The following is a 24,287-nucleotide window of genomic DNA, read 5'->3' on the forward strand; positions in this document are numbered from 1 at the left end:
TCCAAAGAGCCTTTACCCTCCTTCCATGTTTTGCAAGTTACCCATGAACATTGCTGACTATGGGGAATAGCTTCTTTTTTTTTTTATAATTTTTTTTTTAGATGTTGGGGGTAGGAGTTTATTAATTTATTTATTTTTGCAGTGTTGCGTCTTCGTTTCTGTGCGAGGGCTTTCTCTAGTTGTGGCAAGTGGGGGCCACTCTTCATCGCGGTGCGCGGGCCTCATCGCGGCTCTCTTGTTGCGGAGCACAGGCTCCAGACGCGCAGGCTCAGTAGTTGTGGCGCACGGGCTCACTTGCTCTGCGGCATGTGGGATCTTCCCAGACCAGGGCTCGAACCCCTGTCCCCTGCATTAGCAGGCAGATTCTCAACCACTGCTCCACCAGGGAAGCCCGGGGAAATAGCTTTTTTGTTTGGGGCTGCATCTGTTTTCTCTGTGCATCCCGCTCAGCTGCCTCAGTATTCTGCCTTTGACAATGATGAAGGGAGAGCCTAACAGGCTTGACAAGATAAGGAACTTCCACGTTGATTCCAAACTGAACATAAATACCACATTGCATGGGAATATCCATGTGAGTTGGGTCGGACTGACCTACTCATCTTCCAGAATGGGGACTGGGACACAGGACTGGCATATTAGGGCTTTCTTGGGACTTTTGCTGGAACCGTTGGGGGAGACGAGTTCTCATTCTTAGGATTCCTAGCTTTAGAGATACTGGTGGTCATCCCTGCTATCTCATAAAGTAAGTTTGTGGAAAACAAAGGTAGTACAGAGGAAAGCAGTGGTTAAGAGACAAAGAAAAAGATATTTCTAATTAGATTTTTAACCCCTTCATCCATTTCTGAAGCTAAATGTCTCAGTTATGTGATCCAGTGATCCTTTACCTCCCCTTTTAAAATCATGCTTCACTCCTCTATAAACAATTGTGCCTAAATTACTGATCTAGCTCTGGTATATTCTATGTAAAGCTTTCAAGTACTTCTCTTTTACTATTTACACGTATTAATGCCTAAATATTTCGTGATCACTGTTGTGTACCACAAATTACACACACTTATGGAATATAAAACAAAGAAATGAATTAACAGTTAATACTTATAATATAAATATGTCCTATTACATGTGGCCATCTGTTTTCTGTGATAATTATAACCAGCAGTTCCAGAATAGGCAGCAGTTTCTGAAAATTATAACCAGCAGTTCCAGAATAGGCACCTAGTCAAAAAAAACCCCAAAATAACAAATGAGTAAATAAATGATTGCAGAGGGAAAGAAAACATATCTTATATCTGGTAGGATGGGCATTCTCTGATTGACAGCTGCTTTTACGTTAGAAATCATCCAGTTTATTACAGGTCCACAGTCCTTTTCCCGGAAACCCAGGGAGTCAGATTTTTAAAGCCAGAATTCCTCAGCTCCTCCAAGCTCCTTTCTTTGGTCTAGTCATTTGGATTTCTGCTGTTTGAGGACTTCCTCAAACACTTGTTGATGCTGATATGTCTGTTCATTATTTGAATGTGGAGCACTTAAAAGCTGATCAGAAGCATATACCACCACCACCACCTTGGGTATATCAACTTGAGGGACTTTATTGTTGAACTGACCTCTTTTTAGGGCCCAAATTTCCAGTGTCTGTGTCTTTTCTCCTGGGAAGGAACGACATCTTCCCCCACCACCAATCCCCTGCTCGAGGTGAAATGAACTTATCTGAGAGTGTTTTGGACATTGGCAGGGGAAGGAGACTGCAGGTATCATGGTTCAGCATGACTGGCGGGTGGCAGGAAGGGTCCTGGTGGCTTAACTGCTCTTTACACAAAAATTTTAACCAGCTATGTTTGTATATTTGTTTGTGTGGTAAAATATACATAAAATTTACCATTTTAGGGCTTCCCTGGTGGTGCAGTGGTTGAGAGTCCGCCTGCCAATGCAGGGGACACGGGTTCGTGCCCCAGTCCGGGAAGATCCCACATGCCGCGGAGCGGCTGGGCCCGTGAGCCATGGCCGCCCGTGAGCCTGCAAGTCCGGAGCCTGTGCTCTGCAAGGGAGAGGCCACAACAGTGAGAGGCCCACATACCGCAGGAAAAAAAAAAAAAAATACCATTTTAACCGTTTTAAGTATACAATTCAGTGGCATTAAGTACATTCACAACGCTGTGTAACCACCATGACTGTCTACACCTAAAACATTTTCATCATCCCCAACAAAAATTCTGTACCCATTAAACAATAACACTCCCTTCCCCCTTCCTCCCAGTCCCTGGTAACCTCGATTCTACTCTGTCTCTATCAATTTACCTAATGTAGGTACCTTGTATAAGTAGAATTATACAATATTTGTCCTTTGGCGTTGTTTGTACCTTTTTATTTTTCAGAGAACTCAGGTTAGGTAAATGGCCTCAGGCCATCAACTCTAAGTGGAAACGTGGCCACAGAAACCTAGGTATGTCCGTCAAGAGACTATAGTCTTAACTGCTATGCCATTACTACCTTAGTTGTTGACTTTCCCATCCATATGCATGTATGTATCCATACACAGCAGGTATTTTGCACTTGCCATTAAATCCATAATGTTTTTCCATCCCATTAGGAATTCTCTGAAACATTTTAATGCTTTCTAATAATCTTTTTTATGTATCATGCTTTATCTTTTGTTGATATTTAACTATTTGTGTTCTGAATTTTAAATAATATATACCTTTGTACATAAATATTTGTATTTCTGACTAGAACCCTAGGATAAAAGAGAATGTTGTTTCTAGTTCAAACAATAGAACATACTTAATAGTTGATACTTGTTAAATTACCCTTCAGAAATTAGCCAGTATATAATACAAGTATTCTTATGACATCTTCATCACCACTAATTTTTTTAATTAGGTAAAAAAAAAACTAATGTCCTACTAGTTGAATAGAATCTTTGATAAAATATTTTCATTTACTATTTTAAATTTTCTATATATTGTTTATGTCACTAGCTCATTCTCTATTCTGTTTTAAGGTATTCATATAAACTTTTCTGTATTTCGTGGCATTTTTTTCCCAATTTTTTTCTTTGCTTTAAATTTGATGAATTAATGGGTGAAACAGAAAATAGAGTCCAGCATTCAACCTTTTTGTCTGGTTTCCTCACTGAGATCTAGAAGATATTTTGTTGGTAAGGGGTTAACACTTTCATTGCCTTTATAGTTTTCAAAGTGGAAATATTTTTATTGCTTTTTAGCAATTAAGAAACTAATAAATAGATGTTCTTTTAAAAAGCATTCAATAGTACAGAAATAGAGAAAGTAGAAAATTAAAGGCTCCGTAATCCCATTCCCATATATCCATCTGCAAAAGGTATGGGAAGCTTCAATCATAAATACAAAGAAATATAATACATGAAAAAAACAAGGCAATTATTAACTCTAGGAAAAATGTAATCATAGCACACTCATTAGCTCTGAACAGTATTTCAATGTTCCTAAAATAAAAACAATAAAATATGGATTTAACCAAAAATTTTAACGTAGCCATGTTGGGAAGGTGGAGGAGGGCAGAGGGGAGTATAGGAGATTGAAAAGTCTTCCTTCATCCTTTTATGGATTAAGTGGCAGAAATATATGTATTTTATTTAGCAAGATGTATGTACATGTGAAAAGGCACAAATATAGAAGCTGGCTGTTTTGGGGGAATGGAACTTTGTGCCAAAGGACAAATTACTGCTCTTTGGTTACAAACCTTTGAGAGCTACTTTACTTTAAATTTTATGGGTAATTACAATGTATCCAGATTGGGATAAAGGTAAAAGAAATAAGATGACAAAAACACCTACATTTAAAAATAAAATTCTCTTGAGAAAATTTTATTAACATTAATCACAATAAATCATTCAACCTTTTCAGTCTTTAAGAGGTTTTTGTTTTAAAGATGAAATTTATTTCAAAAGTCCTCAAATAAGCCAATCATGAATAAACTTTTATAATGAACTTCTCAAACAAATCTTTTTACTTATCTACCTTTTTTCTTGGGATGACAACAGCATTATTATGATAGTATTAAGTTTTCTTTTTTATTCAAATGAACTGTTTTCAAGATTAATGATTATTAGCAAATCTTGATGCAAGATAAACATACTTTAAAATTACTTTTCAATTTCCTATGAACTATTTTAAAGTAAAAAACTATTTGGTACTAAGTGTTCTTATGTTCAAATTCTAAAAGTAATCTTTAGTCCCAATGGAACTTGATACTCCAAGATTTAAAAAATTTTTTAATGATATTGACATAATATATATAATTTTAATCACTAAGTTCCTCCTCATCACTGAAATATGTGCTTTTCTTTATCCTTGGGCGTCTTGAATCATCTGATGTTGAGGGACCCCCTGAACTGGGTTTCCATTTTTTTTGTTCTTCTTCAATTTTGGCTTGCTGTAATGTGGTTCGGAAAACAAACAAAACAAAATCAGGAATCTGTTTAATATTATTTACAGTCCATTGATTCAAAACATGGCAAAACATACATCACAAGTGCCAGCACTCTCTACCCTCCTAGCCCGTGCAGACAGTTCTACTCCATTAAGATGCCATTTCCCCTACCCCCAAGTTTTGTCCCAGTCTTACCATGTTAATCAAAATTATTTTAGACAAGTTCTACTAATTAACAGGCATATAAAATGAAGCCTACTTGTCATCCCTGTTGGATGTGGGAATGTTACATAAAATACATTAGTTAACTAAAAGGAAAAAATAAATTGATGTATGCATTTACGATTTATCAACTACATTAAAACAAAATAAGTGGTTATATAAAATCAGGAAGTTATACACCCTTCTTCAAAAAATGTTTCGTATACTTGTATTAGGATATTTAATGGTCAAAAATATGTTTTTGGTTTTGTTTTAAAATGAAGCTTCTTTTAAAACAGTATCTTCAATTTAGTAAAATCTTTTCCATTGGGCTAAATTCACTTGAATCAAATAGTTCTGTTCAATTCTATAATGAAAACAGATTAAGACAGTAAAAGTGTTGTGGGGCCCTCAAAATCTAGAAAGAACCGATAGGCACTTTTCCACCACACTGTTCTAAAGACCTTAAAGAAAAAGCCTATCTCCTAAAGTTTAGGGGCAAAGGGGAAGACAGAGGTTGCCATCAGGAGATGATTAATAAAGTAAGCAAGGAATATAAAACTGTTAACTCAAGGCAGCTATGGCATGGTGCCTTAGAAAAGAACTATTTAGTACCTGGAAAGCTATGGCCTGACTGAGGCTGTCAAGAGCAGGATCTTCCCCTTCATCATCACTTTCTTCTACTTCTTCACTAAATTATTAAAAAAAAAATCAGAATGCACTTAAAAAATCAGAATGCACTTAGGAAAAAGACAGAAGCTACACAATAATGCATTTGCTAAGAGTGGCTATACATACATTTCTTCTTCTGGTTCAGGAATTTTCTTTTTTTTCTTTTTCTCTTTCTTCTTTGGAGGTTCACGTTCTCCAAGCATATTTTTAGGACAGGCATAACTTAAGTGTCCACTTTCCTTTTGTTTCCCATTAAAAAGGAAAGGAGAAATATTAAATTTGTTGTGTTATTAACAGAAACTTGGTGGTTCCGTAAGACTAAAATGTTTTATAACTTAAGAAAGAATATTGTCACACAGGGGCCTCCCTGGTGGCACAGTGGTTAAGAATCCACTTGCCAGTGCAGGGGACACGGGTTTGAGCCCTGGTCTGGGAAGATCCCACATGCTGCAGAGCAACTAAGCCCGTGCGCCACAGCTACTGAGCCCGCGAGCCACAACTACTGAGCCTGCAAGCCACAAACACTGAAGCCCGTGTGCCTAGAGCCCATGCTCCACAACAAGAAGCCACTGCAATGAGAAGCCCGCGCACCACAATGAAGAGTAGCCCCTGCTCGCCACAACTAGAGAAAGCCCGCGCACAGCAACAAAGACCCAACACAGCCAAAAATAAATAAATTAATTAATTAATTTAAAAAAAGAATATTGTCACACAGGGAATATACACAAAGAAATTAAAACCCATTACTTTAATATTTAGAAGGAAGAGATTATGATATTATAACTCCCAATAAGGAAGTATTTTAGTCGTTTCACTAAGAGTAAAAGAAGTTTTCTTCCTTCAAACATTTTAAATCTGAAGATTCAGAATATAAAATAATTCAAAATTTAAATGGACCATCTACCTTAGTTGTAAAAATTTTAAGTTATTATGATAAAATGGGGACAAAACTATTCCTAACTTCCAAGATGTTGCTGAAGATTTTCTTTTAAAAACAAATGGAAAATTTAAAGTCTTCCTCACTTTTCCTATCAATTAATTTCATTTTGCTTCTTTCATATCTAGACTACACCTGCACTGTCCACTTATGGTAGCCACTAGCTATAATTCTCTTGTGGTTACTGAGAACCTGTCTGAATTGATACATACTGGATTGTGAAGGCAGTATGAAAAAAGAATGTAAAATATTATAATTTAAAAAATTTTAATTCCATAATTCAAATGAAAATATTTTGAATTAAAATATATTAAGTTTTTACCCTGTTTACTATTTTTAATGTGGCTATTAGAACATTTATAATTAAATCTGTGGCTTGCATATGTTTGTATTTGACAGTGCTGGACTAGCCATAACATTATAATGAGCCATAACATGGTTTGAGTTGTAAAATGAGACAATGAATCTGTGTATTAGCTTACCAAAATACCTTCAGAAGTAATATGTGAGAATGAGGGTGTGCGGAGAGGCTGAGCCAGGATTAGAACAACAGAAGAGAAAAATAATCATGCTTTTCAAGTATATTTTACAAAGCATCAAATAGACTGTGTATTTTGTATACCTGGGGACACGGCTGAACCCAAGAGGTGTTATTGTTAATGAACTGCTGAGAGGATGTACTTAGAGAACCATTTTTCAAATTGTTTTTGGAATAATGGTATACCAAAAACTGTTAACATATGCCATACAAAAAAAAAAATGGGGGCAGGGGTTTAATAGTGAAATAGCTTTGGGAAAAATCAGGCTAAAATAAACGTAAACAGATTTTTGTGGGGGGATGTTTTAAGAAATATTATAATGTACTAAGTATAATATGACAAATCTATGGATCCATAAACCAAAAAGACAGATTAACAGATTCATCCAGGAGTTCTCAGATAATTTAATATTTACTGTGAATATGTGGATATATACTTATTTATCTGACCATAACAACTCCACCCTCCTTTCCTTTCTTTTTTTTCTTTTTTATGATGGACTCTGGAACACAGGTTTTGAAACATTAACTTAGGTGTCAGAATCATAAAAATTTACAGAATGTACCCAGTGCCTTGCTTGCTTTCTCTTTCCGTCCATCCATCCATCTGTCTATTCACCCACCCATCTGTCTGTATATGTATATATTTTTGAGGGGGAGTGAGTGGCACTGGGGAAAGGACCCCAACACATTTCCTTCTATTTTCCATATGATCATGTAGCCAGGACAATGTCTCTAAGTAATCTACTCTTCAGTAGAAAGCTCCCCATTAACCTCTGGATCCTGCTTTTTAGTATACATAAAGACATTTTAGAAATAGGCAGCAACAGACCCAGACTGAAATTCTCTTGATACAATTATGGGCCTTGGGCAACGTTGTGTTGTGGCTATACATCTCTCCTAATCACCCAAAATTTAAATGGATGACAACAGATGATGAGAACTAGATAAGAAAATCTGGGTATAGTTCAGCTCCTGAACTATCAGCAGTACAAATAGGGGGGAAAACTTCAAAACAATATCCCATAGAGGATGGGTCATATCATAATGTTTTTACTGATTTGTGATACTTAATCATTTATGGGTCACTAAAATCATTTATGGGTCACTAAAATCTTTCAGACAATAATGTAAGTAATTAGTCTTAAACTTTTTAATCTAACAACTTTCAAAGGTTTGGAAACTGGAGAAAATACCACCCTATATTACCCAACTCAGGTTAACTTTACATACGACATTTCAATTGAGTTTACTTACATGAGTCTAGAGTCCCAAAGTAAAACTTTCATAACCTGATTTTAGCCATCCAGAAGTCTTGGAGAACACAAACAAAACACTGATGTGAAAAATACCTTCAAGTAAACTATGGAAAATTATACTGTTTTAGGTTTACTCACCCCACATTCATAACACTTAGATTTATCAAAGTAGTTTCGTCTTCGGATGAACTCAGCTGCTCTTCCATTGTCAATAGCAATGCTTGCTTTTATCACTCTACCGAATAACTAGAACAGAGAAAAATACACATGCAATAGGATGTATTTCACTGAAACCTAAAACTACAGTTATTGGATCCCATTTCCTCAAACCTTCAATTCCATTTTATTTTTTAGATTATTTTAGCAATTGCCCACTTAGGTGTGACAAATTCTTTCCTGTAGAATAGACTTTTATTCCTTATATTCTACCAGTGTTTTGGGAACCCAGTACAGTTTTGACCTCTATTCTGTACGTTAAATACCCTCAGGACCTACTGATATCCATCAGACTTGACTATCCCCTCATCCCCACATTTTTAGCCTGGATAAGCACAAAGGCTTTTGGTTAAAAACCTTGTTGGGAATGAATGGCTTACCTGTTTGTTGTTTATTGCCCTGGTACAGTTTTGTGCAGAGTCTTTATCCAAAAATAAAATAAATGCAACCCCTTTACTCTTCCTGGTATCTTTATCTTTCATTATAGTAACCCTTAAAGCATAAACAAATAGCCAGTTAAAAATAATAAGGCAGCATAAACAACATATATGAATAAATACTTGAAAAACTCAAGTGGTCAAAAAGGGTTAATAAAACATTTATAGAGTAAGCAAGGAAATTAATGTATTTGACAAATAGCTAACTCTTCAAAGTCATGGGATATCAAGAAGAATGGAAATGGGCAAGTGTGATACTGATTTCACACAAGTGAACACAGCTATGATTAGGAGTATCATAAATCTAACATTAATCAGAGTTGAAGGATGAAGAGATTAGAGACAATGGAATCTTGAGGAGTAAGCATAATTCCTCTTCTCTACTGACTCCCTCACTCTGCAGGAAAAAACAAAACAAAACTGAGATGTTCTCTTCTACCCAAAAAGTAAAGTGATTTACTCAAATTATTTTTTTCTAGGTGTTAGAACATAACTATAATCTTAATATTCTTTTAAGGAATCTCCACTTCTGTGCTTCTTAGCCATACTACCCAAGGTACGTAAGTGGTAGGGATGGTCGTAAGAGCACAGAGCCTGTTCTTTTTCCTGATGCTTTACCCATCCCTAGTCCTGTGGTCCTCGCTCATCATATGTCATTAAATACAGTTTAAGAAAATATTCAACAGGGCTCTTGGAACATCTTGCTATGTCAGAAAGGAAGTACTGGGGCTTCCCTGGTGGCACAGTGGTTGGGAATCCGCCTGCTGATGTTGGGAACGCGGGTTCAAGCCCTGGTCCGGGAGGATCCCACATGCCACGGAGCGGCTAAGCCCGTGCGCCACAACTACTGAGCCTGCGCTCTAGAGCCCATGAGCCTCAACTACTGAGGCCCACACGCCTAGAGCCCGTGCTCTGCAACAAGAGAAGCCACTGCAATGAGAAGCCTGCGTACTGCAACAAAGAGTAGCCCCCGCTCGCCGCAAATAGAGAAAGCCCGTGTGCAACAACAAAGACCCAACTCAGCCAAAAATAAATAAATTAATTAATTAAAAAAAAAAAAAGAAAGGGAGTACTTGAAAAAAATAGTAATGATGGGGCACGGCACAAGAACAGAGAAGCCAGTTGGAGGGAGCACCGATTGGCCAAATCTAGGACAGTCTGAGTACCAAAATAATTAAATACAGTAATGAATTATAAACCACATAAAAAAGGAATTCATAAGTCCATACTGATAATAAATAAAAGGGGGAGAAAGGAGAGCTACTGAATGCCAAAGGATGACTGGTGAATGTATAGGGAGTGCTAGAGTTGGAAAATCACCATTTGAAACAATCATGGTACTGGATCAGTCAAGAATTATCAACAAATGCTATGTCTAAAATGAAATTTTTATGTGTAATAGGATGTTTGCATTGTCTCAAGAGTGTCTCCCACTGACTGCTTCTTAGTTGCAAAAGGGGAAAAAAAGTAATTATACAGTGGAGAAGTTGGTTAATGTCTTGACTGGGTGATCAAAATTAATATCACTAATGAGGGACAGATGCATGCTGTATGAATCCAGATGTGACACCCTCAGAACACATCACCTATAGAGTATACCACTCAAGAATACATAACCACCACATAATCATGAGGCAACATCAGGAAAACACAAAATGAGGGGAAAAAAAGATGGGTTAGAGCTATATTATTTATAAATGTTCCAGATTAAAGGAGGCTAAAAAGATAGGACAGTTAAAATAACACCTAACTCTAGACTGGATTCTGTACTAGAGGCAAAAAATTCGATGTGGGACATTATTGGGTCAAGTGACAAAACTGGAACATGGATGACTGATTCAACAAAAGTACTGCATCAGGATAAATTTATGAGTTTGGTAACTGTACTGTGGTTATATAACATATAACGCTATTGTATTTGTAGGAAATACACACTGAAGTATTTAGGAGTAAAGGGTGATGATGTTTATAACAGCCTCAAATGACTCACAAAAACAAATTGTGTGTATGTATACACATAGATATATATAAACATACTCATATAGGTGTGTGTGTGTATACACACACACACACATACATGCACACACATTGGGGAGAGAGTGCAAATGATAAAGTAAATGGGGATAAAATGTTAATAAGTCAATCTGGGCAAGGGATATTTTGATGTTCTTTGTACTATTTTTGTAACTTATAAATTTGAAATTATTTCCAAATAGCAAAAAAAGAGACAAAGCTCTAAGACAAAGCTTAATAATTTTCTAAAAACTGAATTAACAGGAAAACAGACAAGAGAACATGAATGAATAAATAAACAGAAATTTGATTTAGTATTACAGTTCACATATTAAAATTTATTTTATTTGGATTTGGGATTAGGTACCTATACAGTCATTGGAATGAAATTGGTAAAAAGATGCCACGATATTAAGAAAAGTGATGTCTTATTAAAAAAAATATAAGTTACAATAATTTAGGGAAAAATGGGCAACTAAAATGGTTTACTTTCTCAAAAGGCTGCATCTGTTTATTCATTGGGCTTAGAAGGAAGGAAGAGAAGTCAAGCACTTGATGCAGCTCAAGTTTAGGCTGGTTTTCTTCAAAGCCACACCAGTTAGCATAAACAGGAAAGTTTTTAAGCAATTTTGAAAGAAGTATAAAGTAAGATAGTTACTTTATCTTTTTAAAAATTTCATAATGTTTGTGATGGTCAGTTAAAGTCATAAATCAGTTTTTTTGAAAGTACTATTTGGAAGTATTAGCTTTCTAAGTCATACTCAGTTAATGATTCTTTCATCTGTCCTCTCTTTTCCATTCCCACTGCTTTTTTTCTTGTCCACGGTGGCATTACTGTTTCCATAATCTATTCTTACTGGTTCCCTTGGTGTTAAGTTATGCTCACATGCTGGTGGAAAAGTCTTCTACTTGAGGAATAAATAAAATCACTTATTCCTTTGCTCAAAAATCTTTGGTTCTTCAAGTTGCCTATTCTTTGGTCCAGCAATCAATATCCTTCATGATTATGACTCCCATTCCCTCATTTTTCACTGCTCCTCACTTGCAAACTATGAGGTCTAGCCACAAGAAGGCACTCCGTGTTCATGAAGCATGGCCTGAACTTCCCCTAAACTGGTGCCTCTGTTCATATGGCTTCTATCCGCTTTCAAATCTCAATGTTTTGCCCATTAAAATTTCACTCCTGGGGCTTCCCTGGTGGCGCAGTGGTTGAGAGTCCGCCTCCCGATGCAGGGCACATGGGTTCGTGCCCCGGTTCAGGAAGATCCCACGTGCCGCGGAGCGGCTGGGCCCGTGAGCCATGGCCGCTGAGCTTGTGCTCCGCAACGGGAGGGGCCACGGCAGTGAGAGGCCCGCGTACCGCAAAAAAAAAAAAAAAAAAAAAAAAAAAAATTTCACTCCTTCTTCCGGGTTCAGAATGTATCAGTTCTTAACTGGAAATAATTTCTTCTCCTTTCTTTTCTGCTTGTCTCCACTGAAATCTCTGTATAACAATGCCTCATCTCCCCTATTCAAAAAATTTATTTTTGCAGTAATAACAAATCTTTATGTTTGGATACATGTGATGGAATTTTTACTCTATTATTTGCCAGGCACCTCTCTAGGCTTTATCTATAAAATGTTCCTTTCATCTCACCTATTTTGATATAAAAATCTTCTTTAAGGTTGTCTCTGTAACCCCTATTAATCCTACCTCAATATGTTAAAACAAAAAGACAGATACAAATGGGAAAGCAGTTTCTCAAAAGCGTGCATCCATTTGTTTGTTCATGTGGCCATTCAGTCTTTCCATTAGCCTCAAGCACAGGTACTAAGCACTGGCAGTAGGATGGGTTTTTATCCTCAGGAAAAGGCTTACAGTCTAGAGGTGGAGAAAGACCTATAAACCAATTAAAATACATTACTTTGATAGAGGTACCTTCTACGGTAACAGAAAAATAATTACATCAAGGATTTAAAAAGACAAACCTAGAATGATTCCCATGTCTCCAGCATGGGAAAAAAGCTAGACAGTGGTACCATTTCCTGATATAAGGTAGATGATGTACTCATTTAAGCACATGAAGTGAAGCAGACACTATTCTGGGAAACCTGGGTGTCATCCATAACACCTCCTTCTCGCTCATCCAACCCTTACATACAAAGTAAGTATATCATTAAGTATTACCCATTTTCCTGCCTAATGATCTCTCAAATCTGACCAGTCTTTACCTCTCTACCTGTATCATCTTAGTCCAAATTTCTCCCCTGGGCTATCGTTATATCTTTTGACTGGTCTCCCTGCACGTGCTCTTGTTCCCCTCCAATCCAATCTCTACACTGAAGCTGGATGGAATAAGCTTCTAAAAATTCAAATCATGTCACTCCCTCATTTAAAATTATTTAATGGATTCTTGGTGCCCTTAGAGGAACCTGCTTCCATCTCTGGACCTGTCTTGTGCTTTCTCCCTCTTGCTCACTCATCTCAAGTCACACTGGCCTTCTTTCTGTTTCTTGATCTCGCTTTATTTTCTCTTGCCACAGGGCCTTTGCACAAGCAAGTCCCTCTACCTGAAATGTTCCTCCCATTCTTTTAACCTACTTAACTCTTACTCAGCCTCTAGGTTTCAACTCAAAGGATAATGACTTAGGTAAATCTACCCTGACTCTCTAGACTAGATCAGGTCTTCCCTGTTTACAGGTGCTTATAACTCTGTGTCTAACTTCATAGCATTCTCATGGCTTATAATTATGTATTTGTACGGAAATTCATTCAGCGATTCTGACAGGGAAAAATCAAGAAAAGGTAAAGGTTAAAGGAATAGGCTGGAATCAAACTACTGGATTCAAACCTTGGCTCCACTGCTAACCAGCAATATGATTTTAGGTTTACTGTGTGCTTCAGTTTTGTCATTTATAATATCAGGATAATAACAGTAGCTACCTTAAAAGGTAGTTGTGAGACTTTAATGAGATAATTTATGTAAAGATATTAGAACAATGCATAGCGTATTTATGCATTCATTGTTACGTATCATCATTATTAGTGTTCTGATTGATAATGATCACTGTTTGAAATTCTGAAGACCTAGTAGCATTTTTGATTATTTTTTAATAGTGAAGTAAGTTTAAAAGAAGTTAACCTCAGGATGCACATGAACTTCAACTGTTTAACATTCATTTATCAAAGCTAAAAGAAAAACAACTAGGCAAGATAAATATGCTCTAAATTCTTGGGATTTTAAATATGACTTTAAATTTATACCAGAACATATTATTAGTTGTAAGATAGAATAACACTATCTTGCTTTTACTTTACACTCTCATTAACCCTGCATTGTTCAAGAGTCAACTGTGTTTGTTTTTATATTCTATTTGTTTGACAAATAATAATCCATTTATAGTATACTTGATAACACACCTCCTAGTACCTAAAATATATATTTAATCGGAGCCTTTCACTTATGTCTTATATTGGATAACAGGATCAGTTTTAGTTCTTAGTAATATAGTACAAAATTATATTATTTAAATAAATTAGGCCGTATAAAGGAATACCATGAAATCATTAAATACAAGGATGTATCTATATGGTACATGGAAAAATATTTACAATATAATGTCAAGTTAAAAAAAAGACAACAAAATTGCATGTATAGAATTGTCTTTTAAAACTTGTCTATAGATATTTATGTATATTAAAAAATTACTGAAATATACATAAAATGTTAACAGTAGTATTTTTATTTCTTTTTTATATCAAATATCTGTTTTATAAAAAATAGTAAATCTACTTCCATTAAGAAAATAATGGAGAAGTAAATTCTGATAGACTTTTAAATGAAGTTTCAAAATCTGATATACTTACTTTACAACTTTGCCATACTTGGAAAATATCTGAAACAAAAGACCACATAATAATTTGCAATTTAATTTAAAATCATAAAAGAACATTAAATTTTCAGGCTGTATATACTGACCACATTGTTTGTTGTAGTTTATGAAAATTTTTAGCCTCTGGTCTATAAGGCAAGCCCTCGAAGATATATTTTTTTAGTGACTAGCATAATCCTCTTTTTTTGGCTACTAGTGTCACAGGTATTTGCCTTAGTTCCTAAATTTCTGACAAAAGAGTGCATACAGAGAAAAAAAAACACTCTTCATGTGTGGTAGATTGAAGGCACACACACTGCACAGCTGAGTGTTCCTGTGGTATATCCATGACAACTATCAACCCCACCATAGCTCCAGAGAAACCCTGTGCTTCAGCTATCAATGTTGTGGAATATCACTGTTCCTGGACTACCCCCCAGCCCCCCACTTCATCAAGCGATCACTATGTCAGAAGACAAATCCTTACATAGACTGTTCATAAAACAAAAAAGCTTCTATAATGAAAAATCCATTCCCATCAGTCTCCTTCTGCCCACCCTAATATGTTGGTGGTACTTTGCAGTTGGCCCTTTCTTCTCTTTTACATCTACATCTTCACTCTAAGCAATCTTATCTACTTCTACTGTTTCAGCCGGTCCTATTTATTATATAATGCTTGGTACAAAAGTCCTTCAGAATACATTAATGTATGTAATCAGTAATAATAAATGCTTGAGTTCTATAAGTTGTGTAACCATGGAACATAATATAACTGGATTGCAGTGTTAGTAATACTGAATTCTGAAGACCAAAAAGACAGTTTTCTCTCTTTTCTTTTTTTTTTTTGTGGTTTGCCTTTCATTTTCTTTCTTTTTTTAAAAAAAGTTACTTTATTGCAGTATAGTTGATTTACAATGTTGTGTTAGTTTCTGGTGTACAACAAAGTGTATATGTATATATATACACACATATACATGTGTGTGTGTGTATATATATATATATATATACACGCATACTCTTTTTCATATTTTTTCCATTATGGTTTATTACAGAATATTGAATACAGTTCCCTGTGCCATACAGTAGGACCTTGTTGTTTATCCATTCTGTATATAATAGTTTGCATCTGCTAATCCCAAACTCCCAATCCATCCCTTCCCCACCACTCCTCCCCCTTGGCAACCACAAGTCTGTTTTCTATGGCTGTGAGTCTGTTTCCATTTTGTAGATAAGTTCATTTGTGTCATATTTTAGATTCCATATATAAGTGATATCATACAGTATTTGTCTCTCTTTCTCACTTACTTCACTTAGTATGATAATCTCTGGGTCCATACATGTTGCTGCAGATGGCAGTATTTCATTTTTTTCTATGGCTGAGTAGTATTCCATTGTGTGTGTGTGTGTGTGTGTGTGTGTGTGTGTGTGTGTATGTATATCTATCTCACATCATCTTTATCCATTCATCTGTTGATGGACATATAGGTTATTTCCATGTCTTGGCTATTGGGAATAGTGCTGCTATGAACACAGAGGTGCATGTCTCGTTTCAAATTATAGTTTTTTCTGGACATATGACCAGCACTGGGATTGCAGGATCATATGGCAACTCTACTTTTAGTTTTTTGAGAAACCTCCATATTGTTTTCCGTAGTGATTGCACCAATTTACATTCCCACCAACAACGTAGGAGGGTTCCCTTTTCTCCACACCCTCTCCAGCATTTATTGTTTGTGGACTTTTTAACGATGGTCATTCTGACCAGTGTGGGGTGGTACCTCATTGTAGTTCTGATTTGCATCTCTCTAATAATTAGCTATGTTTAGCATCTTTTCATGTGCCTATTGGCCATCTGTATGAAAGACAGTTTTCTACGTAACATTTCTAATGGCTTCTCATTTCATTCAGAGTTTTTACCATTATCTATGCAAGCCCTATAAGGCACCCCCGAATGGGCTTACCTCTGATTGCCCCTCCTCTTCTCTCCACTTTATTTACTCTGTCTGCCTGAAATGCTTGTCCCCCCTAGACATCTGCATAGCTGCCTCTTACTTCCTTCATGTCTTAATCAAAAGTCACTTTCCTAAAGTAAAATTTCACCATTTAATAACCCTCCTTTCCTGCTTTATTTTTTCTCCTTAGCACCTAACACCTTAGTATTAACTTAGTATCTAACAAATAACATCATTTACATTTTTTATACTTCAAATTGTTTCTCTATCTTGCTACATTGTGAGTGCCAAAAGGGATTTTCATCTTTTTGTTCACTGATGTGTACCTAGTACTTTTAAGTGGTCCTTGGCATATAGTAAGTGTTCAATAAAAAGAGATGTCTCTATTTGGCTACAAGGAAGGACAATAAAGTTTGTTTTCTTCTCTGTTCGAGACTCAAGCTATGTTAATTAATTAATCGAGTACTATGTATCACCTATGCAGCATCTCTCTACTGTACTTAACATCTACCCAAAGTAGCAGAGAAAAGAGGGCACACTTGTAGATACGACTCATGTCATTCCTTCCAGTCCCTCTCAACCACCCATCTGCAGGACAGGCACAGAAGGAAATTTTGTTCTCTGTAAGGTAACAAGGTGAAAGAAGATGTTGGAAGGGATTTTTTTCTCCTCCAGTCACCCCTATCCTGAACTGAAAACAAACTTTATTAAACTGTTACGTTTTCGCCACATATATAAATTAAGATATACTTTCAGGATTGGAGGATTAGGAAAGGGATCTGTTTTGCTTCCATCAGCCCTTCCTCCAAAACCTCCACCCCACTACCAGTTTCAAAAGCCAAGTAAGCAAGGAGGAAAATCAGCATCATTATGCTAGTAGTGGCTTCTGTGTTTATAAAAAACTTGTTATCCTCTATAAAGCACTGGGAATTCTCTTCGGAAATTACAAGTGTCTAATTTTTTCACTTACTTATGTTTACCATAGAGGTCTTTGGTATTAATGATTTAAGTGCATTGTAATGTATTTATTATGAATTTTGCCTAAGAGAACTGTTTGCTTAAGCTACATTTGTATCTCAAATAGAGAATTCAGTGGATAACAATACTAATACAAAAACTTACCCGGTATAAGTCATTGTTGGTCAGGGAAAAGGGCAGGTTGGATACATACACTGTGCTTTTACTTGGGGCCAATCCACCACTCATTTCTAAAAAACAAACAAACAAAACCAGAAGCAATTTAAACCAGGTATTCTTCATTCCAAGTAAAACCAATACTATAGGCAAGTGACAAATTTATATACTTTCCGTCTTAGTAATACTCAGGAACATTGACTCCAGCTGGGTGAATTAAGGAATTCCTTTTCTCCAGACACCACTTAAAAGAGTTTTCTGGTCCTTCTTTCAAGTAGATTCTTTACACTAACCCCTTTCAGTGATGGAATATGGCGTGAATGGAGAGGTGGGTTTCAAACAGATGAAGGAAAAACTCTGAGGCTACTCTTAACCTCCCCTCAGGCTGAGAGCAAGAAAGTGCTTTCACATATACCTAATACCCTGCCTACCCACGTGAGAAAGAGCCTGGGAGCTCAGAAAGAAACTTAGCTGTTGATTTTCACTAATTTGCCTGGGTAATTTTTTGGTTGTCTTAATATTTTTCTCTGGAGCGGTGCTAAGAAGAAATTTTAGCCTCACATTTTGACGATGTAAATAAAGTTCTTTCAAATCTCTAATTTTGCATATTATTGCTAAATTATGAAATGATACATTTCATTATTGGAATAGTTTTCAGGGCCCTGAAGGGTATTGACCTGCATATGTATTTTTCAGTTTACAAATATAATCTGTAATTCATTTTCATACCGTATATTGCAAAGTCAACAAATTATCTCTGAAAGTTATATCAGACTCAATCAACCAAGTTCAAATTTTCGATTTAAAAAGTGTGTGTGGTGTATTTACGATCACAAATGTCAAAATATTGATTCTAAGGCGTGCCAGTTCGCGATGTAATGGGAAAACCGCTTGATACTTGGGATGTTTTGGGGGACAACTTCATCGACAGGTCGCTTTTTAAAAGCTTCCAACTGAAACTCTTCACACGTTAGCCGTTCTGGTGAGAATGCGAGGGCAGGGAAAAGTAAAGGTCCTGGAATAAAAAGGGCGGCGGGAGAGAGGGTCAAATGTTTCCGGCAGCTGGGTCTGGGGAGGAGCCCGCAGGGAAAGGCCGCAGCTGGGTAGGCGTTTACCTTCAGGTGGGGCAGGCCCGGGAGACTAGAAGAGCGCGAGCCCTCAGCTCGCTCGGGGCTCAACCCCGACAATTCGTCGCCCCTTGCAGCTGCCTTGGCATCACGGGTCCTGGGAAGGGTCAGGAGCCGGCGACAAGAAGTTACCAGCACTACCTCTTCCAGGATGTCCTTTGACCCAAGCCCCGGAGGCGGGTCTAGGGGCGGGCGCTTTTGCCGACGTCATCGCGCGCGCCGGAAGTGCCTCCCTGGGAGCGCTGCGACGAGTGAACGACTACGTTTACGGGGTCTCCCGGCGGCCCAGAGTCGGTGAGCGCGTTTTACCTTTCCGAGAGGTGGACGGGGACGGGCACGGGCTGCTACACCGGGGAGAGGGGAGTGCGCGGGCGGGCAGGCCTTTCCGCGGCGGAACCTGGAGTTTCCCGCTGCATTTGAATCGTGCAACGATTCTGCTCCTGCGGTTGAGGGTGGAGAGACGCAGCGGAGTTTGGAATAAAGGAAAGTGTTGAGTCTGTGATACAGGTTCGCTTCTCTTTAGCGTCGTAATATGCAAAAAGAGGACTGAACTAGGTGACTTCAGTGAGCCGAGGTCAGTTAGTAAGTCGGTAAATTTACTGAATGTGTTCGACGTACCCAGTTCGGTTATAGGCACTTCGGCAGCTACAAAAAAAGTGTAAAGCGGTCCTTTTCTGGAGGATATCTCAGTCTCGTTGGGGAGACAAGGTCAACCTGGGGAGACTCGGATTCACAGAATGACTCATCCTGAATATTGGTATGGACACATGTTAACTTTCTTGGCACCTTTTTTCTTCCTGTAAATCTGTAATGGACACACACTGCTTTTTCCCCAAGTGGCTGTAAACAGGCCCATCATTCCGACAGAAAAAACAGAAAATAATGCAAGGTAGTTTATACTTAACTTCTACCCACCAGCACGCACAGACCAGGCCTCTAATCACTCCCTGGGAGCCTGCGTGCCAGCAGCCTGGAGCTCAGAGCCTCTCCTGGAGCCTGCACAATCAATCCAGACTGAAGCCGATGTCTTCTAGAGAGACGGAAGTGCAATCCAGCCAGGGCGCAGCAGAATTTTGAGAGGCCCGAATGCCTCCGCGTCCACCAGGGGACCGTTGGGACTAATTCTCTTGGCAGACTTGTGGCCAGCCAAAACTGCCATGCTTCACATCCCTGTTATCCTTGGTTACCGTCCAAGATGTAAGCCCCTTTGGTCTTCTGTGCTACACCCCCATCCCCGTGCTGCCTTGTGCTCGCTCCCTCTGCCTTGATTTAGGCTTTCACTGCTTCTCCCTACTTTTCTTCCACATTTCACCCCTCAACACAACAACTGGGCTCTCTGAAACCTTTCTTCCTTGCTTAGCAAACTTTTACTTATTCAGCCTCTTTATGGAAATTTTCTTACGTCTCCTGACCCTAACTAACACTTGTTTTTTTCCTCCAGCCCTTTCAATTGAGCCCTTTCTTTTGACACCTGCGTTTGTGGGTGGGTCATGGCTCTAGCCATATGGAACTGATTTCACTTTCTTAATGCTTTTTTCTTCAGGCATCATCTTTGCAAAAGTTCTTTGATTTTCCTGATCCTTACCCTACCTTTTTCTGGATAATTCCTATACCTGCTAAAGATCTCAGTTTAGTCAATTTCTCTGAGGGGGTGTTCCCTGACTTCCCGTAGACAGAATTAGGTACCCTTGCTGTGTGCTAAGTGCCCTCTACTTCCCTTTTAGTAGCACTTATAGGATGTATCCTGATTGCTTATCTCTTTGTCTGTGCTACTAAGCTAGGCTTTTGGGGAGGGACTGTGTTTGTCTTGTTTACTTTTGTAACTCCAGTGCCTAATAGGCAGTCAAGTATTTCTTGAATCATTGCAGTTGCTGCAGATACAGCCTTAGAAGTCAGGGGGTTGATGTCATCTCCTGACTTTAAAATGTAAAAATCTGGGCTTCCCAGCTGGCGCAGTGGTTGAGAGTCCGCCTGCCGATGCAGGGCATGCGGGTTCGTGCCCCGGTCCGGGAAGATCCCACGTGCCGCGGAGCGGCTGGGCCCGTGAGCCATGGCCGCTGAGCCTGCGCGTCTGGAGCCTGTGCTCCGCAACGGGAGAGGCCACAACAGTGAGAGGCCCGCGTACCGGAAAAAAAAAAAAGAAAAAGAAAAAAAAAAAAGAAACCTGGGCCAAACATAAGTCACACGTGGGCTTCGCAGCCATTGGCATGGAATCTTTTGTAAGTGTTGTAGGGTTCAGAAATGGGCTTTCTGGAGAATAATAGATTTTGAACTGGGCCTCTATGGATGTTTGGAAGTTGAGTGAGAGAATGGAAAGAGGTATTGTGGTTTGGGAAATAAGACAATTCCAGGGTAGTGTTTGTTACTTTGTGACCCAGTGAGGAGGAAGGCATGAATGATCCTTTCCGAGAGAACAGAAGTTTAGGTGAGATGGTAGAAGGGGGCATGTAAAGGGCAGAGATGTTTGGATTTGTTACAGTTAATTAATAAGAAACTGTTTGGGTTCTTGATCAGGGAAACTTCAAATATGAATGACATATTAGCAAAGTTAATTGAGTATCTTTTTTTTTTTTTTTTTTTTTTGCTGTACGCGGGCCTCTCACTGTTGTGGCCTCTCCCGTTGCGGAGCACAGGCTCCAGACGCGCAGGCTCAGCGGCCATGGCTTACGGGCCCAGCCGCTCCGCGGCATGTGGGATCCTCCCGGGCCGGGGCACGAACCCGTGTCCTCTGCATTGGCAGGCGGACTCTCAACCACTGTGCCACCAGGGAAGCCCTGAGTATCCTTTTTAAAGGGTGAAATGGAGGGTAAAAGACTGGAAGGAGGCTGACCACTAAAGACTGTAAACTCCATCCAGATGTGAAATGAGATGTAGATTTGAAAATATTACACACCAACTTTGCCTATTTGAGTAATTTCTGTTACTTGATCACTTATGATGAACAATAATCTACTACTAAGTATTTAATACTTACATAAAAGAAGTTTCCTTAAAGCAGTGAAAAGTCAAGTAACTTGTGAAACTACTAAAGAATGCAGTACTTTAATAGTACTAAGGTCTATTGTTCATTATGAAGCAATCAGTGATCTCCTTTCCTCTAGCCTCTTCACCTTCAGTCCTTCCTGTATACTGCCAGGTTAATGTCATTTGGAATGACATTTTTTCTCCTCACCTTATTTCTAGGTTTAAAAGCCTACAGGGAGCTCCTCCTCTAGTTTTTCGCAATTTTTTTCTTAAGTATTTAGTTGACATGTATCTTTATTTTTTTTAAATTTATTTATTTTTGGCTGCGTTGGGTCTTCGTTGTTGCGTGGGCTTTCTCTAGTTGCAGTGAGCGGGGGCTACTCTTCGTTGTGGTGCGCGGGCTTCTCATTGTGGTGGCTTCTCTTGTTGCAGAGCACGGGCTTTAGGCACACGGGTTTCAGTAGTTGCAGCATGCAAGCTCAGTAGTTGTGGCACATGGGCTTAGTTGCTTCGCGGCATGTAGGATCTTCCCGGACCAGGGCTCGAACCCATGTTTCCTGCATTGGCAGGCAGATTCTTAACCACTGCACCACCAGGCAGGTCCCTGTTTTTTTGCTTTGTTGTGCCATTTAATGCCCTTGAATTTTGTTTTCTCTGTCCTTGCCTGTTTGCTTTGTGAAGCAAGGTGATATGGTGGAAAGGGCTTGGTTTTTAAAGTCATACAGGCCTGAGTCTGATTCCAGGCTCCGTATGCCTCTGAGATTTGAGTTTTTCAGAGCCTCTGTGTTTTTTTTTCTGGAATGGGAGGGATAATATCTACTTCAGGGGAGGAAATGAAAGCTTGTTGAATACCTATGCAGGCTCATTTCCCACTCCTTTGCAATGCCAGTCTTCTGCCCTGGTACTTTGTATCTTTCTCATGGATGTTTTATCTTCCCCAATTCCTTTCTGTTTTCTTGGATTCTACCATTGACTGTTGTTCACCCACACTTAAGCACTCTCTCAAGATTATATTTAAATTTTCTTGGCTTTTTTTTAAGTATCATTGCCTGCATTTATCTCTCCCTGGGCACTGAACAATGATTAATTCCTGTGGATTCTTTATTTTGACCATTTTAATTGACATCCAATGTTATTTTTTTTCTTCACAGACTTTAACTATATTCTCAAATTCATTTTTGTTTTAGATGTCTGGAATTTTAAACATTTTCAAGTAGAAGTAGTATTATGTAATTTTTAGGTTCAAGTCTATACTTAAAAACTTCTTGTTTTAATTTAGGATATCAGGAATATGTTTACCTTGCTTTAACTTCAATGGATCTCATCCTAAGATAAGTTTAAGATTAAAAAAAATGTCCCAGGCAACTGTATAGGGATTTCAGAGGACAAGACCTTGGCATTAGTATTTTTTTTTTAAAGCTCTTTAGATGATTCTAATGTGCAGACAGGGTTGAGGATCACTGCTTTAGGTGCTAGAGCTAAAGGATTCTCATTGGTACCTTTTGCTCAAAAATGAAGTGGCATTAGTGTCATGAGAAGTGTAATAGGAGCCATAATCTAATAGTGCTCATTGGAAGTTTTCTGAGTAACCAAAAGGTACAAACTATTATTTAGGTTCTTCAGAATGGCTCATGTAGTGGTCATACGAATAATATATTTATTTGATCAGTATTTAATAAGTACCTTTACTGTACTAAGCAACAGGAATAAGAAAGGTACACATTCGTTGCCTTTGCAGTGGTGTTTAGATTGGGAGGGAGGAGAGGAAGGAAAGTAAATTGAATGTAATGTTATATAGCACTAGGTAGAGGGTGAAGGCAAATAAGTAGAAGAAAGATATTCTAGGCAGGAGAAAAGCATGCCATGATATGGTGGTGAGAAATAGTGGCACACTTGCAGAACAGGATGTAGTTTGTTATGTCTGGAGGTTCTGGAGGCTGTTGGGGAATTGGTAGGAGGTGAAGCTGGAATGGTAGGAGCAAGGTCATAAATAAGCTTTTTGAAGTTTAGGCTGAGACTTCATTCTTTGGGATATGGGGAATAACTGAGATTTTTAAATCAGGTGTCTTATCAGAATGAACACTCTGGCTGTAGTTTGCTGAGTGGAAGAGATGACATCAGAAGCAAGGAGACCAGTGTTTTACTGTTAGGGAGTCCAATGGCTAGATTAAGAGCATATGAACAAAGACAGTGGTAGCTGGGTTCAGGAAGTGGAAGTACATGTACCTTATATATTGAGATGGTAGATATACCTGGATTTAGTTACTTAGATATGAAAAGTTTTGGGTCTTGTGTGACTCAGGTTTCTGATTTGGGCCTTTGGGTATCTGATATAGTGTCATTGACCAAAATGGGGAAAACAGGAGATAAAGCAGTTTTCTGAGAAGTGTGAAGAGCTGTTCTGGCATATTGAGTTGGAGGTGCTGTGAGATATCCTCTTGAAAGGAAGTGGAGATGTGGGAATCATTTATCCAGAGGGGGCATGTTACCAGCTTTAATAGATTTACTCCATAAATACTGAGCACATACGTTGTGCAAATTATTCTAGGTGCTTAATATTAATCAATGAACAATGTAG

The 24,287-nt window shown here is 38.2% G+C and overlaps 2 protein-coding genes across 5 annotated transcripts in view; one reads left to right on the top strand and one right to left on the bottom strand.

Moving 5' to 3' along the window:
* Positions 1-3,879: 3,879 nt before the first annotated feature.
* ZCRB1 (zinc finger CCHC-type and RNA binding motif containing 1) lies at positions 3,880-18,903 on the bottom strand. Its single transcript, XM_082851206.1, has 8 exons — positions 18,734-18,903; positions 17,607-17,692; positions 14,528-14,556; positions 8,611-8,722; positions 8,153-8,260; positions 5,407-5,519; positions 5,224-5,299; positions 3,880-4,410 (listed from the first exon to the last, which is right to left on the bottom strand). Exons 2-8 carry the CDS (start codon positions 17,688-17,690, stop codon positions 4,279-4,281), a joined length of 654 nt encoding a protein of 217 aa, XP_082707332.1. The 5' UTR covers positions 17,691-17,692; positions 18,734-18,903; the 3' UTR covers positions 3,880-4,278.
* An 83-nt stretch (positions 18,904-18,986) lies between these two features.
* Positions 18,987-24,287, top strand: part of PPHLN1 (periphilin 1) — a 141,949-nt gene continuing 136,648 nt past the window's right edge. For 2 of the 4 annotated variants that reach the window (XM_082849941.1, XM_082849943.1), the window contains exons 1-2: positions 18,996-19,039; positions 19,368-19,502. The gene's annotated coding sequence lies outside the window, so the exon portion shown is untranslated. Of the gene's footprint in view, positions 19,040-19,367; positions 19,503-24,287 lie in introns of all 4 variants that reach the window. The other 2 variants (XM_082849942.1, XM_082849944.1) reach the window with 1 other exon arrangement.

This window comes from Leucopleurus acutus (genome assembly GCF_964270905.1).
Source record: "Leucopleurus acutus genome assembly, chromosome: 11".
NCBI lineage: Eukaryota > Metazoa > Chordata > Mammalia > Artiodactyla > Delphinidae > Leucopleurus > Leucopleurus acutus.

Excerpts from the sequence above, each read along its gene's own strand:
- ZCRB1 (XM_082851206.1), bottom strand. The coding sequence starts at position 17,690 with ATGAGTGGTGGATTGGCCCCAAGTAAAAGCACAGTGTATGTATCCAAC. Across the intron at positions 5,300-5,406 it reads CCTGAACCAGAAGAAGAAAT|TGAAGAAGTAGAAGAAAGTG; the intron begins GTATGTATAGCC and ends TTAATAATTTAG. Across the intron at positions 4,411-5,223 it reads GTCAGGCCATAGCTTTCCAG|CAAGCCAAAATTGAAGAAGA; the intron begins GTACTAAATAGT and ends ACCACATTACAG.